At 53.6% G+C, this 16,835-nt stretch overlaps 1 protein-coding gene across 1 annotated transcript; it reads right to left on the bottom strand.

Moving 5' to 3' along the window:
- Positions 1 to 1,147: 1,147 nt before the first annotated feature.
- BPIFB3 (BPI fold containing family B member 3) lies at positions 1,148 to 16,241 on the bottom strand. The gene is made up of 15 exons (XM_069548910.1): positions 16,130 to 16,241; positions 15,254 to 15,410; positions 14,707 to 14,811; positions 14,130 to 14,270; positions 12,634 to 12,697; positions 10,552 to 10,612; positions 9,819 to 9,910; positions 9,504 to 9,683; positions 8,086 to 8,139; positions 6,106 to 6,276; positions 5,187 to 5,254; positions 3,741 to 3,783; positions 2,902 to 2,965; positions 2,221 to 2,297; positions 1,148 to 1,416 (listed from the first exon to the last, which is right to left on the bottom strand). Exons 1-15 carry the CDS (start codon positions 16,239 to 16,241, stop codon positions 1,387 to 1,389), a joined length of 1,419 nt encoding a protein of 472 aa, XP_069405011.1. The 3' UTR covers positions 1,148 to 1,386.
- Between the last annotated feature and the right edge of the window lie 594 nt (positions 16,242 to 16,835).

Here is a 16,835-nt window from a genome sequence, read left to right as displayed (position 1 = left end):
GACTGGAGGATGAATAGGTATGTGAATGGATGGGTGGGTAAATGGGTGGGTGGTGGGTGGGTGGATGGGTGGGTGGGTGGATAAATGGATAGATGGAAGGGTGAGTGGGTAGGTGGATGAATAGATGGATGGATGGGTAGATGGATCAGAGGATGGTCATCCCCATTGGTGCGTAAACCTCTAGATGGGTTCCAACTCTCCTCTGTTCCCCACTGCACCCCCAGATCCTCTAATCCAGTTCCCAAAACTTAATTGGCACCTTTTCACTCAGGTCCACCCATTTGTACCAACTTGGGGCCATTCTCCGGAACCAAGGAGGCCCATCTTGAGCAGCAGAGAGGAGTCTCGGCAAGAGAATCAGGATCCCCAGTTTCCCATCCCAGCTCTGCTCCTGTGCAGCCTCGGCCAGCCAGGCTCCTCTCTGGCGTCAGTTTCCCCACCCACACTATGAGCATTCAGCGTAGCTTTGTCCTGAGTTGTGTCGATGGCACGTGTGCTGCAGCTATTAAGTGACCCCTCCAGGGCAACACCTGCCAGGAGTCTCATTCATCTCTGCTTCCTGGAGTACTGACTCCTTTACTCCCTGGAAAACTCTCACTCAGCCTTCAAAATTCAACTCAGACACCGCTTCTGAGAAGCGTCCCAAAATCGGAGAGACCGAGATAGACACAGACTCAGACTCAGAGAGACAGGGTGAAAGATGGAGGCGTTTAGAAAAGTGCAGAGAGGAAGGGACTTCCTTGGTGGTCCGATGGATAAGACTCCATGCTCCCAATACAGGGAAGGGGCATGAGCTCGATTCCTGATCAGGGAACTAAGATCCCACATGCCACGAGTGGCATGGCCAATAAAAAAATAAGAAGAAAAGAAAAGAAATAGAGAGAGGGGAAGGAAATGGGGAGGAGGGACACAGAGAGCACCACACAGAGGCGGAGGAAGGCAGGACAAGACACAGAGGTTGCCAACGTCAACCAGTTATGTTTGGGACACGAAGCTACAATGACTAGGCCCCAGGTCCCCTCACCTCCCAGGAGCCCTGCCTGGAGCTGGGGAGGGCGCTGGAGGCAGAGGCCAAGGCAGGCTCGGTGTGACTGAAGAACAAACCAGCCAGGAGGTGCTGAGACGACTCATTTATTGAAAGCTCAGGACTTGCCAAGAAGGCCCTAGGTCTTTCTCCAAAGCGGAGTCTTGTGGCTAGCCCTGCAGTCCCCATTCCAGACTGGGGGCAGAGCTGCAGGGCCAGAGCACCTGGGGGACCTTGGGTGGATAAGGGACACTTATACTGTCACAGACACAGGCTAGAGCCTGGGAGGGAAACTGAGGCAGATGGGCAGATGGGCAGGAATCTGGCGGTCAACACAGAGGGATGGCAGCCCTCTGTCAGCCTCAGGATGGCACAGTCAGCACCACGGCATTCTGCAAGGAGCAATGGCTCTAGGTTAGGTCCTCTGAGCCCTTGTGCCCCACACCCCGCTACACCCCCCACCCCTGCAGCCACTGTGTCCCCCACCCCCAACACCAACCCCATGCCCTGGGGTGAGCGCTGTACTGGGAACACAGCTTGCACTAAGTGAATGAGTGGGCAAACGAATGACGATGAATAAATGACCTTCAGTGTGGGAGAGGCCACTGACTTTAGAGACTTTAGTTCAAGTGTCATTTTTCCTGTGAATTTATTGTGTGACCTTGGACCAGAAGCTGGGCCTCCTACAGCCCTGGTCCTTATCTGAGAAGTAGGCCCAGCATTCCCTGAGCTGCCCACCTCCCAGAGCTGCTCCAAGACTCAAAGGCACACTGGGCTGAAGAGGACTGTGAGACCATGTCCATAACTCAGCAGGAAAAAATGTCCTGGTCTATTAGGGAAGGCTGCCACAGGCACAGCACAGGGGAGAAACAGAAAGTGTACTTGCTACCCCTGGACCAGGGGAACTGTGATTCTGTGAGGAAACCTGAGATCCCATCCCACAGGCCAGTCCCATGTCTGAATTCAACAAGAAAGAGCTCTGTGACTGCTTGACAATATCCGCCTTGAGCAAGTCAGGAAGGGGTGCTAGAAAGTATGTCATATATTTGCCATGTCCAAGTTGGGTAGTTTATAATCCCTGAGCAACCTAGAAAGTGGTGCAGCTACAGACCTTGTCAGAGGCAGAGCAATCCCCTCTCCAGAGACAAGCTTTAGGCCCATCAAGGCTTACCCTCCGCCCTCCATGGGAAACTCACCTCTATGATTGCCAGGGCTGCATTGGCAAAATTGACATTGAGAACCTTAGGCAGGGGGATCCCAACATCTAGGCTCACTGTGAAGAGGACGTGGTTGAAAGCAAAGATATGGGAGGGGCCAAAGTGGGGCCTGCTGACCATATTCCACAACTTTGAGCTAGCCAATTCTCTTCTTGGAGACGCAGGTTCCCATGAGACTCCTACTCATCCTACTAAACCCAAACAAAAATGCCCCTTTTCTCTATTATCTTAAGGGGTTCCCTCAGCAGAGCCTCCTTGAGGTTCTCTCAGTCTCTTGCACAATCTGGGTCATTTATATTCTATTCATTTGTTTATACAACTATTTCCATCTGGATTGTGAGCCTGAAGACACGATCCACATCAGATAGCTCTTGATGCCCAGAGTTGGGCATGATGCAGGAGCTATCCATATTGTTTGATTGGAAACAATCCTGGTTTCTGCATCTCAGAAAGGGGGATCAAGCCCTCTCCAACCTCAGTGTCTATTAAGAACAATGGAGAATGATCAAATCACTTTGCTGTACATTTGAAACTAACACAACATTATAAATTAACTATACTTCAATTTTTTAACAAAAGAACAATGGATAGAGGCAATGGATTTGGCAATCCTCAGTTCAGACACTCTGTGTCCAAGAAGACACTTAAGGCTGCGCTTACCATTGAGCTTTGGCACATAAGCTAGCCGAACCACATTGCTGAGCCATTCTTCTAAACGGGACGCCTGCAACAGAGCATGCAGAGGCTGGGACGGGTGGCTTTGCAGGGAGCAGTACCACCTTTCCCAGGAAGAAAACTCCAGAGGTCCAGCTGCCCCAGCCTCCCCACAAGCCTGACGACATAGCTCCTAGTGGGCACAGGAACTGCTGGGGTGCGCAGTCCAAGAGTGACCCAAAGGGGACTCTGATTTAGGCAGGCTTCACTCTGGGCCCCGTGAGCTTGGAAGGGCTGCGCTCCTGGAGGAAGAATCTGGGGTGCCTGGTGGGGGCCTGTGTCTGAGAAAGAGGGAGGAAATGAGCCCAGCTCCAGTAACTCTGTGTGCTCTGACCTTAGATTCCTAGGAGTTGAGAAACACTTAGATCTAGAATCTGAAACCATCATGAAATTCTAGAACCTCAGGACTTTGTAAGAAACAGGAAACTAAGGGCTCCGTGAGTCTCTGAAATGTTAGAATCTTCTGAGTCCAGGGACCTTATTATTTGTGTGAAGTTCCAGAATTTCGAGCTTGTGAGGTTCTACACATTTACAGCTTTGTAAGGTTCCAAGGCTGGAAGGTCGGGAGATTCACTTTCCTAAGACAATGACTGCTTGACAAGTGAGTGCACACGTGCGCGCACACAGAGACACACGCCGGCCTGCATGTTTGTCCACTCCGTCTTTTGGGGGCAGGGCCCAGACTGCGGCCAGCTCAGTCACATGGCCTGACTCATCCCGCCTCCTTTCCACCCCACCGGTAGTCCCTCACCACCGCCAAACTGTCCAGCCTCCCAGGAACTTACATCAAAGGTGTGGGCAGAGGAGGGCGCCAGCTGGACGCTGAGCCTGGCAGAGAGAAGAGAGATGTTGAGGGGCCCCAACACCCACCATACCCCAGCCTGCCCCATGGCTAGCTCTCTAGGATCAGGAAACAAGGTTACAGGCCCAACTCTGCCTCCATTCAGCCTTGACTTGGGGTCTCAGTTTACCTACCTGTAAAATGGGCTTGGAGGGAGGTGACCTCCTTCTGAAATGTCATGACTGCCACCTTCAACTCCACGGCCCTGGAACCCTGATCTGACTCCCACTTGTTTGACTGACACTTTCTGAGGAGTAGCCCTCCCATAGACTGAGCCCTGGACACAGGGTGCTCTGCACCCCACAGCTGCTCACTAACGGTAATAAACCACCAGTGGATCACAGCTGGCCCACAAGAAGGTCCAGGGCCAGAGCCCGGACACATATCTCTTCTCCTGAAGAGCTGAGGCTTCAACAGCCACCAGAAAGGGGAGATGAACCCTGGCAGTGGGTGAGGTCTTTGTCAAGTATAGAAATGGAGTGGCGGTGGAGCCTTGCGGGGAGGAGGCAGGAGGGAGGGGAGGCAGCTGCAGCCTGAGGGGCTGGCAGGGGTCAGGTGAGCGCCGGGTGCCTATGGCCCAGGGCAGGCAGATCTGAGTCCACTGGGAATACTCCTGCATCCTGCATCCAGGGGAGGGTCAGAGAGGCCCCAGGCCCCGGACCAAGGCGAGAGCGCTGGGCCTGCAGGACGGAGGCCTAGACAGAGGACTTGCTTCCAGGGACAATGCACTTTTGGAGCCTGGGCTTTGCAAACTGTAAAGTGCTGTGCATGCGTAAGGAAGGATTGTCATCAACCTCACTATCTCGGTTAGTATGATTATCATGAGGCCTAGTTACCAGAGATGGGGAGAAACTAGAGAAATAGCTAGTCCACATGAATAACAAAGCATCTGACCACATTCAAGGACAGGTATCTCCATGGCCTGCTTCTAGGGCTGATAACTCAGAAGTCTGGACTCCACTGCAGCAGGTTTGTCTCCAGGGCCAGGTTCTGAGCAGGTGCAGTGGAAGATGCCCACTCTGGAGGCAATTCGCTGAGATCTAGTTGCCTCATCTGTAAAATGGGCCAAGACCACCCCCTTCCCAGCAGGTTCCAGAGGCAAGGAAGACGCTGGCAAAACAAACACCTGCAATTCAGTTGCCTCTCAATTAATAATGGGGTTTCTGCTAGTCCCTAATTCTTTTTTTGTAAGTCTTTATTGAATCCGTTACAACACTGCTTCTGTTTTACGTTCTGGGTTTTGGGCCATGAGGCATGTGGGATCTTAGTGACCCAAACAGGGATCCAACCCACATCCCCTTCACTGGAAGGTGAAGTCTTAACCACTGGACCGCTAGTGAAGTCCCCCTAATTCTTGTTCATAAAGACAACACCCAGGATCCCACGTTACCGTTCCAGGGATAGCGAGATGTGCAGTTTGGTAGCCGAGGGAGCCAGCTGGGCATTTAAAGTCATCACCTACATGAGAAGAGCAGGCAGAGATTATACCAGTTCAGCAAAAGGAGCTTGAAGACAGGTCTGCCTTGGCCAACAGGTGACTTTCCACCATTCATTTCCTCCACTACCCCTTGCTGAGGCCCTACTGTGTGTTAGTGTCCATGCTGGGCTACAAGGAAGTCATGTGAAGGTTCTGGTGCTCAGAAACCAGGGTACTAAGGGCTGTCAGTGTTGGAAGCGAGGGGCAGCAGGAGCTTGGACAGACCCTCAATCCTGCCTGCAGTGGGTGAGGGAAGGCATCGCCCATGAGGTGACCCCTGTGCCGAATCCTGGAAGACAGGAGTTAGCCAAAGGAAGGGGAGAAACGTGGTGGTCTCTACACAATCAAGGGCAAGGTGAGGGAACCTGGCAGCCCTGAGTAACTGGCTTAGGACACAAGGCTGGGAAAAGCAGGAGAGTGAGGCCAGGGGTGGGGAAGGTGGCAAGGAATGGTATCTGGCCATGTGGGGCCCAGGCAGAGAGCGAGCAGGGTAGGGACTGCCTCTGCCCAGATGTATGGTTGGGGAAACTAGCAGAGGTGGGGTGGAGGGGAGCAGACTGGAGGTGAGGGGCTGGGGGGAACTGGAGGGTCATCCAAGAGATATCTGAGCACAGGGAGGCTAGGGGGCGGGGACAATTCCTGAGATCCTGAGGAAGCACCCGGGACACATGTGTGATGAGGGAGCAGGCGGGAGTCCAAACAGTCAGGTTGACAGTGGGGGCGGGCTTCCTGCACGGTGCCCCATGGGATCCCCTACCCCAAGATCCACAGCCTGGAGCGGGTCAACCCTGCTCAGAACCCCAGTGCCGCCTCCCACCCCTCAGCCACTCACCCCATTCAGCTGGAATAAGGCCTCATGGGCCCCTTGAGGAAAGTAGGAGAGCACATGGATGGTAGTTGGGATGGAGACCGTGGCCTTGTGGTTCTGAAGCGTGACTGTGGGTGCTTCCTTCACCCGCAAGGAGAGCAGGAGCTGCTGGCCTGGGGGCAGCTTCCGCAGGGCCTGGAGAGAAGCAAGGCAGAGCCGGGGGCATGGGGGCATCTTAGATGCTCCACTAATAGAATCAGCCAGTCAATCGGTCAACAAACACTCACTGAGCACCTAGTGGGTACCGGTACTGAGCTGGGAGCTGTGTTAACAGCCTGAACCAGATAGGTCTGGTCTCAGCCCCCTTGAGGCTGACATTATGGAACAGCCCAATCGGAGTCAAAATCGCCCCTAAATAAGTTTAACTGTTAGTCACTCATTTGTGCCCGAATCTTAGAGACCCCATGGACTACAGCCCACCAGGCTCCTCTGTCCATGAGATTTTCCAGGCAAGGATACTGGAGTGGGTCACCATTTCCTTCTCCAGGGGATCTTCCCAACCCAGGGGTCGAACCCAGGTCTCCTGCACTACAGGCAGATTCTTTACCAACTGAGCTACAAGGGAAGCTCAAAATCACCCCTAGTACACACTTTATTACACAACGTAAAAAAAGAAAACAAAAAACCTTCCTATGCCCATGATCCATCCTCTGCCCTCCTATCTAGCCTCCCACCACTGGCCCTTATTCTCTTCTCTCTTAGACTCACTGACCACTTTGCTGTTCCTCCAAGCAGCCAGGCACACTCCTACCTCAGGGCCTTTGCACTTGCTGTTCCCTCTGCCAGAAATGTCTTCTCCAGACACCTTCACCATTCCCTCCCTCCCCTCTTTCAGCCTTCAGCTCACATATCACCTCCCCAGTGAGGCCTTTGCAAGGTACCCTCCTCCACCTTCTGACATTGTATATTTTCTGCTTATTTATTTGTTCAGTGTCTGTCCCTCCCATCACAATGGCAGCTCCTGGAACACAGAGACTTCTATCTACTTTTCACTGTCTGCCCCTTGCACATGCCCAGCACCTAGCCCAGGGCTGCCATATAATTCAGATTCCCACATCTGGAAAGAAGCTGTTCAGCCCCAGTTGGAGGAATGGTAAAGCTGAGGGCCAGGCCCTGTAGCCACATACTGACTGATGCCCACTAGTCAAATCTCCCTGAATCTTCTCCTTTCTCTTATTTTTCCAAGGTCACTGCCCTGACTCTTCTCTCTGGGGACAAGAACACTGAGACTAAGATGAAGTAAGGCAGTGGCCTAAGAATTGATGCTTTTGAACTGTGGTGTTGGAGAAGACTCTTGAGAGTCCCCTGGACTACAAGGAGATCCAATCAGTCCATCCTAAAGGAGATGAGTCCTGGGTGTTCATTGGAGGGACTGATGCTGAAGCTGAAACTCCAATACTTTGGTCACCTGATGCAAAGAGCTGACTCATTTGAAAAGACCCTGATGCTGGGAAAGATTGAGGGCAGGAGAAGAAGGGGATGACAGAGGATGAGATGGTTGGATGGCATCACTGACACAATGGCCATAGGTTTTGGTGGACTCCGGAAGTTGGTGATGGACAGGGAGGCCTGGCGTGCTGCGGTTCATGAGGTCGCAAAGAGTTGGACACGACTGAGCGACTGAACTGAACTGAACTGAAGGCAGTTGGAGGAAGGGGGCTAAAGTCATTTGGAAAGAAACTCCTGTCCTCTGCTTGACAGAGGAGCAACAGACCGAGGACAAATGCCCAGTTGACTTCTGGCGCAGTTAAACCCTGGTCCTTTCCTCTCTAAGCAAAATCTACTATCAGGAAAGGATATGGTGTTAGTCAATCACACTTCAGTATGAATTTGAACGCAACATTCAATTGTGACTGTAGAGCTGTATTGAGAAAGATTCTGGAGTCCATTCAGGGTCATCAGGAAAGACCTACCGTGAATAAAGTCCATGAGAGGGTCACTCACCTCAGGGACCAAAGCTGCCAGGTCTGTAGTTGTCAGTGGGACATTGCTGGGAACCTGGACCGGAGACCAAATGGGAAGGGGGATAAACACAGAGCCAAGATAGGGATCCCTCAGCACAAACAGTAGCTTCCTCCCACCCGACTACACACATGCATCTCCACAGACACTCATGTTCCTTCTAGTAACCAATGATGAGTGCTTACTACATGCCAGACTCATGCTAAGGGCTTTCTGAGCCTTCACTCATTCCACCTTTATAACTGCTCCAGGAAGTAGGTGCTATGATTACTCCCATTTTACAGATGGAAAAACCTGAGGTTCCTGTCCAGGCTCATAAGCTGGTAAATGGTGGCACCGGGCTTTGACCTGGGCAGGCTAATTCTAGAACTTTTAAACTTTCCTCCCAATTTGAAGGCCCAGGAATCTGACCCCACATATGTTTGCTTTTCACCCCAAAATATTCCCAAATACTATACATTTGTTTCTATCATTTACAAATTAGGATATTTCATATAAATTTGCAGTTTCTAACTTAAAAAACTTGGAAAATTTGGTCACATCTGGCTCCCAGCTCAAGGCCCTATTCCAACCACCCCACAGGCCTTCAGAGTGCTCTTTGGACCCCACATATAGGAAGTGAATGATCAACTCCTGCTCCTTGGGCTGAGCCGCAGGTGAGGGGTCCAGGTGGCTTGGAGTTAACTGCTTTTAGACAGGGCTGAGACCAAGAAAATGTCACTGGGTAAGGCTTCTGGGCTGGGGCTTCCAGACATCTGTGAGGGTGTGAGGGGCCAGAAGGGAAACAGACATCTCTGGAACTTCAGAATAAATGTCCAATGTCAAAATGTCGTGAAGAGCACAGTCGGTGACATCATTGACTTCCCCAAGCCCCGAAACCCCATCAAGGTGCCGCCCAAGGAGGACCACACATCCCAGGTGACTGCTCCTCTGTACCTCTTTAACATTGTTCGGGCTCTATATACCTTTGGTATAGTCCAACCTGAGTTTCCTTCTCTTCAACTCAAATATGCTCTTGAGAAAGTAGCAGGAATGTTAAGCCATTCACACTTTAGTAAAAACTGAACATTGACTCTACAAGAGCTCATCTGGTGCAGGGATAGAACACTGGCTACATTTCACACGCCAATTTTGACCAATTCAAAGTAACTTCCTAAGTGTCATGTTCAGAAGTCCCATTCAGGTTTAGCCAAGTAGAGGCCATTATCAATTAGTAAAGTCTTGTAGACAAGTAATGTCATACTTATCGACAAGGACAAGCATGGACATGCACCTGCTATAAAACTGTCCAAGTCTCTCTGATTATAAGAAGAAGGCTCATCAGGGCTGAACAGTGATGAGGTTCAGCTAGGTCACAACTGGCATCACTAAGACCCAGCAGGGCAGGTTGCCACACTTACCAGCTCAGAGGTGATGTCCAGGTCAAGGGCACCGCTGGTCTGAAGGAGCCCAAACATGGTGTTAAAGAGGAACAGAGGCACAGTCACCTGGGATGTGTGGTCCTCCTTGGGCGGCACCTTGACGGGTTTGCGGGGCTTGGGGAAGTCAATGATGTCACCAGCTACGCTCTTCACGATGGGCTGCAGAGGTGAAAGTCAGTGAGGCAGGATCTCAGGGCAGCTCACTCACCTGGCTCTGAGCCAGCATCCCCTTCCTGGCCTCCACTGAGACCTTACCCACCCCCAGTGGTGGGCAAGGCCTTGGTGGACACTTACGTTGACGTCCAGCTCTATGTACTGGTTGGAGATGAGAGGCAGTGTGGCCAGAGTGAATTCCACTGACCCAACAGCCCCGAGGGGCACCAGGCCTGGATGAAGAGGGGAGGAAGAAGAAAGGCCCCATGAGCCCAGGCCCTACTTCTATTTATTGAGCGCCTGCTGAATGCCTAGCACTCTACCGAGTATTCACCTGGGCGCTACTGTCATCCCCATTTTACAGATATGGAAACTGAGGCTTTAACAGAGGAAGTCACTAGCCCCAAGCCACACAAGCCACAGGGTAGCAAAGCCAAGATTCCTGTTTTCCAGCACTGGTGCCACTAACCACGTCATTGCCCTGCCTCTCTCATATAACACCACACACAGAGACACATCTGCCCCCAGGTTTTCCATCCTAATTCTAGTTAAGCATTTTTGTACTTTTTTCAAGGCCCATTTGTGAATACAAAAGGCATCCAAGTCTCCATAAGGCTCAGAGAGGCTGGGGGCCACTGTGGCTGAGGGGCCCTGGGTTCCTTATGTAAGCTCTGGACCTCAGTCCTCTTGTCTGTCCAGATAATAATAATATCTGCCTCACACTTCTGACAGTGCCAGACACCCCACTGGTGATCAGCAAGTGGCCTGAAGCCCCGATAGATGGAGACCTGGATGGCTCCGCATCGCCTCAGCCCAGAACTCCAGGAGAGGTAACAGCAGGTGCAGAGGAGGAGTAGGGTGGACCCCAACTTACCCAGCACGGCCCCCAGGAGCTCATTCACCACGCCCAGCACACTGTCCACCACGGGGCACAACTGTGTCCAGAGGAGACGGGTTAACAGGAGCATAAGAGCGGGCCCCAGCCTGGTGCAGGGAATGACTGCATCTTCTTTGAATTATTTGCTTTGGGGTCCCGAGGACCCCAAACAGGGCAGACGATAGAGATGGATAGGGGGGCACACAGGTGGGAGGCATGGATGGGTTGGAGCTTGAAGTGTCAGAGGGCAGAGAGGGTGGTGTAGAGGGCCAGTTACATGGGCCCCCTCAGAACACCTTGGAGGATGCTGGGGGGACATGGGGACACATTCCAGAGGCTCACTGGGGAGTGGGGACAAAGCCTCCCCCAGAGGAAACAAATGGCTGTTTTCTCCAAGGTCTCAGGCCCCTCCTGCCATCCAGGTGGATGCTCAGAGACCTACAATCCGGATCCCACATAACAGCACCTCCTACCCTCCACCCAGAGTCAGGCCTGGCCCGGGGCGTCCACTATAACACCATCCTGGGTTTCCTGAAAAACCCCTGGGCTTTGACAACAGGGAGCAAGCAGTTTGGATTCCAGAATCCTATCACGGAATCTGAGTCCACCGCAGCAAGAACCCCAAAGGTGGCCCAGCCCAGTCCCTTCTCTCACTCAACCCCTTCATTCTACAGCTGGGGCCAGAGGAGAGAGGCGACCTGTCCAAGGTCACAGCTGTTCTCAGAAAAACAAGAGAAGGCTGTCTTTTCATTCAAACGTGGAATCCCTAACTCCAGGGCTTCTGGGGTCAGGCACATCACAGAAAGGAGAGGAGACCAGAGGGGCTGCGATGGGAGGGGGTGAGCAGCCCCTTGGAGACCAGCTAGCTGTGTGCCGCCTGCAGGAAGGAGGTGCAGGCAGCCAGGATGGCTGCCGGCACAAGAGAAGCCAGAAATCAGATTGCTGAGAGAAGCCTCCAGTCTCTACGTGCCAGCAGTTAACTCTTATTTTTAAAACCTCTTTGAGTCACATAAATCCTGTCTTGCAGCCAATTGTCCAGAGACCCCAGTTACTGGCTGTGACTTAAATATAGCTACACCCCTTGTTGAAATCGACTTGAGATGGGCCTGGGCTGCTGGGAGCTTCTCTTCTCCTCCTGAGCTGCTTTTCCGATTGGATTCTTGAAGCCCAGGGCAGTTTTGTCAATGTCAGTCTCCCATACCCTTGCCACCTCCACGGGTGTTCTTAACAAGGCCTCACAAGAGAGGTCCAGCCAGGACTGGCGACCAGAAAGCCTGACTACTCTTTGCTGGCTGTCAGCAAGCCGCTCCCCTCTCCATCCTTAACAAAATGGAGCTTTGGCCAGACCAGCTTAAGTGTGGTTCAAGGGATGGCAGGGGCAGGCAGGAGCGTCCTGGAGCAGTTTCATCATATTGTGTTTAACGTCGCACATTGTCTTAACATATGGGCTTTCCTGGTGGCTCAGCAGTAAAGAATCTGCCTGCAAGGCAGGAGATGTGGGTTCAATCCCCAGGGCGGGAAGATCCCCTGGAGGAGGACATGGCAACCCACTCCAGTATTCTTGCCTGGAAAATCCCATGGACATAGGATCCTGGCAGGCTATAGTCCATGGAATCACAAAGAGTCGGACCTGACTGAACAACTGAACACACACACACACACACACACACACACACACGTCTTAATATACATATATGTGATCTTCTTAGACGTGTTTGCTAAGCACAGGGCTTTTTTAAAAATCATTGAGAGACCCAATTCTAATTCAGATCTAGTTACAGGAAAATATAGAGTCAATAACAATACAGGTGGCATAGAGAAAGAGACTTGGATTGGAAAGCAGGTCACTGGAAGCTGTAGATTCAGGGTTCAGCGGTCTGGGGACAGACTGTGCCAGCCCACCTACAGACTGGCAGGCGACACCTGGGAGGCCCATGGGCAGGCCAGGATGGGATTACCTGATGGGCGTGGGAGGAAAGACCAGCCTAATCCTGCCTGGCGCCCAGATTAACTCAAAGCCGGGGAGGAGGGGCACAGCCCAGGGGAGAGGGTGTGCCTGGTCTGTGGCCCCACACTCACCAATTCTGGCAGCACCTTGAAGAGTGTCTGTTCCACGACCCCAAAGAGTGGTGCAGGTAGCAACCTGGGCAGAACGAGATGCGTGAAGGTGTGGCCACCACACAGGGACAGCGCCAACTCGGATGACGGGGCAGCGTGGGCACTTGGGACTCAGGACATCACCCATCTCCTCTCCTGGTGGGCTTGACTGGGACTTAGGGATCTGGGTTTAAATCTTGGCTCTGCCTCACCACGGGGCCCAAAGAGGGAGTTCAGTTTCCCCATCCATACAGCGCCTGCTTTAGAGAGAGCTGCTGCCTCTGAGATCAGATGAGAGCGTACACATGTCTAGTGCGCAGTAAAAGTCTGTTCCCTTCATCTTCCCCAATAGTTATAGACAAGCGACATTTGGGCCAACAACAGCACCTGGCTCAGGCTGAGGGTTCAGTAAGTATTTGTTGAATGAATAATGAATGTCTGAGGCGGTGGCCTGAGGATGTGCATGGAGATGGACTTAGGTCTGTTTGGAGATGATGGGTGTACAGAGGGAGCGTGACAACCACAGAACCACAGCCAGCACCCTCCTGAGCTCCACCCCCTCCACGCCACCTCTAGCCCAGAGGAGCAGGATGGAGCCACTGGGATTTACGGAGCCCAAGACCCTGCCTGGAAGCCCCTTATTAAGGCTCTTCTGCAGACAGAACCAACCCTGGTTCACCCTATTCTTGGAAACTAACACAGAGCTATCTGATCACCCATCACTGTGCAGGGGCCACCCAGCAAAGGTGGGGTGTGGGTGTGGGATTTGGTCTGGAATGGAGAGACTAACAGGGGCTGACTCAGCGTTGGAAGGGGTGGGGGCGGACAGCAGATGACAGTAGGGGCAGGTGCAGGGTGCTGCAAGACCTGAGTCCAGAGGCCAGTTTATCTCCACACTTGCTGCAATGTGGGTGTGTGACCTTGGGCAAATCCCTAGCCCTCTTTGGGCTTCAGTTGCCCCGTGGTGGAAGAGTCACTGTGTCCTGAACACCTGGAGTAAGAGATGGATATAACGGTGCCAGAGACTTTGGGATCATTGAATTCAGGTGCTCATTATACAGATAGGGACACGGAAGCCCAGACAAGGGACGGGGATCCCCTGGGGTCACACAGCAAGTCAGAGGCTGAGCTGGGTCTTTGACATGCTACAAGCAGAGACTCAATTCCCCGCAGATGGAGGGACCCCCATTGGCCCTTGCTCTATCTGGAAGAAGGGAGGCAGGCTTTCCGGGGGTGGAGAAGAGAGACGCTCAGGAGCGGGAGTTGCAAGCTGGGGGCTGAACCAGAGTCCTTGTCCGTGGTGGGCCTCAGTCTACAAATCTGTGCAATGGGCTGATGCGGTGAGAGGGGCAGAGTCAAGGTGAACTCAAGCCCCGCCCAGCTGGCCCAGGAGACCCCGGGTGCGCGCAAGCGCGATGAGCCCCATCAGGTGTGGAAGCCGGGAGCCGCCCAACTAGGGCTTCAGTCCGCGGACTCACCCCGTGAGTAGGCTGATGTGTCCCAGGAGTGTGCTGCAGCGCTTGAGGATAAGGATGGGCGTACCCCGCGCGCTCACGCCCAGCGCCACCCGCGACGACACGTTCACCTCGGCGGCCAGCTGCAGGAGGCCTCCCAGGGGACTGAGAGACAGGAACTGGGGGCGTGACCAGGCAGCCAAGGACCCACCCACCAGGGCCGCCTCAGCCGCGCCCATCCCCGGGCAGCAGACCAGGGCTCTGATGGGCGGCGGATGGGGTAGCCTTGCGAGGGGTCTAGTCCCACCCCCTCCTCACCCTGCTGCCTCCCCGCCCCTACGTCCCTTCCCTCACCCCGACCAGTAACCTCTCTCAGGGAGAGAGATGGGAGTCCCTGGACGTCCGTGGGGTGGAGATCCCTGGAGAGGGGTAGAGAGGTGGGATCCAGGGAGGGAATAGGAAAGCAGGAGTCCCTTGGGAAGGAAGTAGGGTGGGAGGAAATAGGGGTTGAGGGGCTGAGCCTGCGGAGACAATAGGGTAGGGGGGTCCCCAGTGGGGTGGGGTGGGGAGCAGCAGTGTAGAGGCCCAGGGGCACACTCACCCGGAGCCGTGCAGGCCCACCTTGGTGTGCAGGTTCAGCTGCACCCCAAACCCTGGCAGCAGCTTCACAGACACCTTTGGCAGTGTGACTTCGTCCACCTTCAACCTGCGAGGAGGACAGGGCCACTGACATCCCCCCCAGCACCGGTCCCTTACTGCCTGGACCCACCCAGACCAGCCAGGTCAGGACAGAGGTCTTTGGAGCAGACACTTGAAGAGGAGGAAGGAGAGAGCCGTGAAGATACTTGGATTGCTGTAGAGAGACTGAGAAACTTGCCCCAGATAACACACTCACACAGTTATTGAAACTGATCCCACAGCTGGAACCCTCAAACACAGGGACGTGCTGCCTGACATTCAGTAGACCCCTTATTTCCTGACTCGGTTTCTAGGACTCCCTGTCTAAGGCTCCCCATGATATTCCCACTGCCTTCCAATAAATTAAAAAAGTCAACCTCGTCTCTATTCCCTGAAACAAAGAAAAGACCAGGCTACCTGAACAGCACGCAGGAGATAGGCAGTCACGCAGCCACATTGTGAGGACTCACCCAGAAAGCTTCTCAACAACGCCAAAAACCCCTCCGTAGCCCAGCAAGCCACCTCCTCCGAGCAGGCCCCCAGAGCCCAGGAGGCCCTGGTTCACAGAAGTAACTGTCCCCAGCACATTCTGCAGAATGGGCCCACCGACCAGCGAGTTCTGGATGGCTGCAAAGAGGGCAGGCGGGGGTGTTGGGGGTGGGGGAGGGGAGGAAGGGTCATATTACAGATGAGGAAACGGGGGCCCAGAGAGGCACAAAGTCACACAACAAGTCGGGTTTGGGGCCAACAGTATGACTAGGGCTCCTGGACACTGGACCACCTGGAAGCATTGAAAGGGGGGAGCAAAAGTAAAGGAGGGAGCACCCAGCCACCAGAGCTCGAGCAAAAGGGAGGAGGCAACCCCTCCTGGGCACGACTGGCATGACTCTACATGGATTGTGAGAAGGGCAAGACGGAAGGGACCGCCTCGTGGAGGTTGGGACAGCCAGGGGAGCTTCCGGGAAGCATTTGCTGTTCACAACCATACTCTCTCTGGGCCGTTGAGCCCCTGGGGCCCCAAATGCCTGATAGAGTTCCCCCACCGCAGAAATGGGGGGCAGAGAGGCTGGCCCCGCCAGCAACCTCCCCTGGACCTCGTCAACCCTGCCCACCCCCATCTCTGAGGGAGACTCAAACCCTGCTTGCTCATCCAGTCCAGTTCCCCTCTCAGAAGAGAGTGAACCACCCATTGGAGCCTGCACACCAACCTTTAAGCCCCTGAACTCTACACAGTTGGGAATCAAACCCTGTTCTCGTCTACCCCTCAAAACATAAGCATGTAAGTCTACCTATGAGACAGTTTATACTGCAGCTGGATCCTCACACCCTGCCCACCTTGGGCTCACCTTTGCCGAGTTCATCCTGGTCGATCCTAGCGAGGGTGCCCACCGTCTCAAGCAGCCCCTGGCACGGAGTCACCAGACCCCAGAGGAGAAGCGGGGACCACATGCCCAACATTGTCGGCGTCACACCTACCAAGAATGGAAGCAGGAACCTGGGGCCGTCCTTGTGCCCAGGACTTCTCTTCCCTGTGCCCCTTCACCAGCCTGGGGCCCTCCCACCCACCTGGCACAGCTTGAGTCCAGCTTCACTCCCAGGAGAGCCCTCTCCCTCCAATTTGAGCAGCAGCTAACACATCTGAATTTAGTCGTCTGTGGTCCCAGGGAGCCTGGACCTGGCTCTGAAAGAGAGCCGTAGAGGGCCTTCCTTTCCATAACAGCAGGACAGGATCTCTCTTTCCTGAACCACTTTCCCATTGGCACAGGGGGCCGTTTCAGAAGGTGTGGCTCATTGGAGACATTCAGCAGATAGATTTAACAAGTCCCGTTTCTCTCCTGCCTCCCTTGCCTCTTGGACTGCAAGGAAATCAAACCAATCAATCCTAAAGGAAATCAACCCTGAATATTCATTGGAAGGACTGTTACTGAAGCTCCAATATTTTGGCCACCTGATGCGAAAAGCTGACTCACTGGAAAAGACTCCGATGAAGGGAAAGAATGAGGGCAGGAGGAGAAGGAGGAGACACATGGTTGATGGCAACACTGACTCAAT

The sequence above is a fragment of the Ovis canadensis genome, chromosome 13 (genome assembly GCF_042477335.2).
Source record: "Ovis canadensis isolate MfBH-ARS-UI-01 breed Bighorn chromosome 13, ARS-UI_OviCan_v2, whole genome shotgun sequence".
In the NCBI taxonomy this organism is placed as follows: domain Eukaryota; kingdom Metazoa; phylum Chordata; class Mammalia; order Artiodactyla; family Bovidae; genus Ovis; species Ovis canadensis.
Note: the sequence above shows the minus strand (reverse complement) of the source record. Positions and strands in the feature narration are given on the sequence as shown.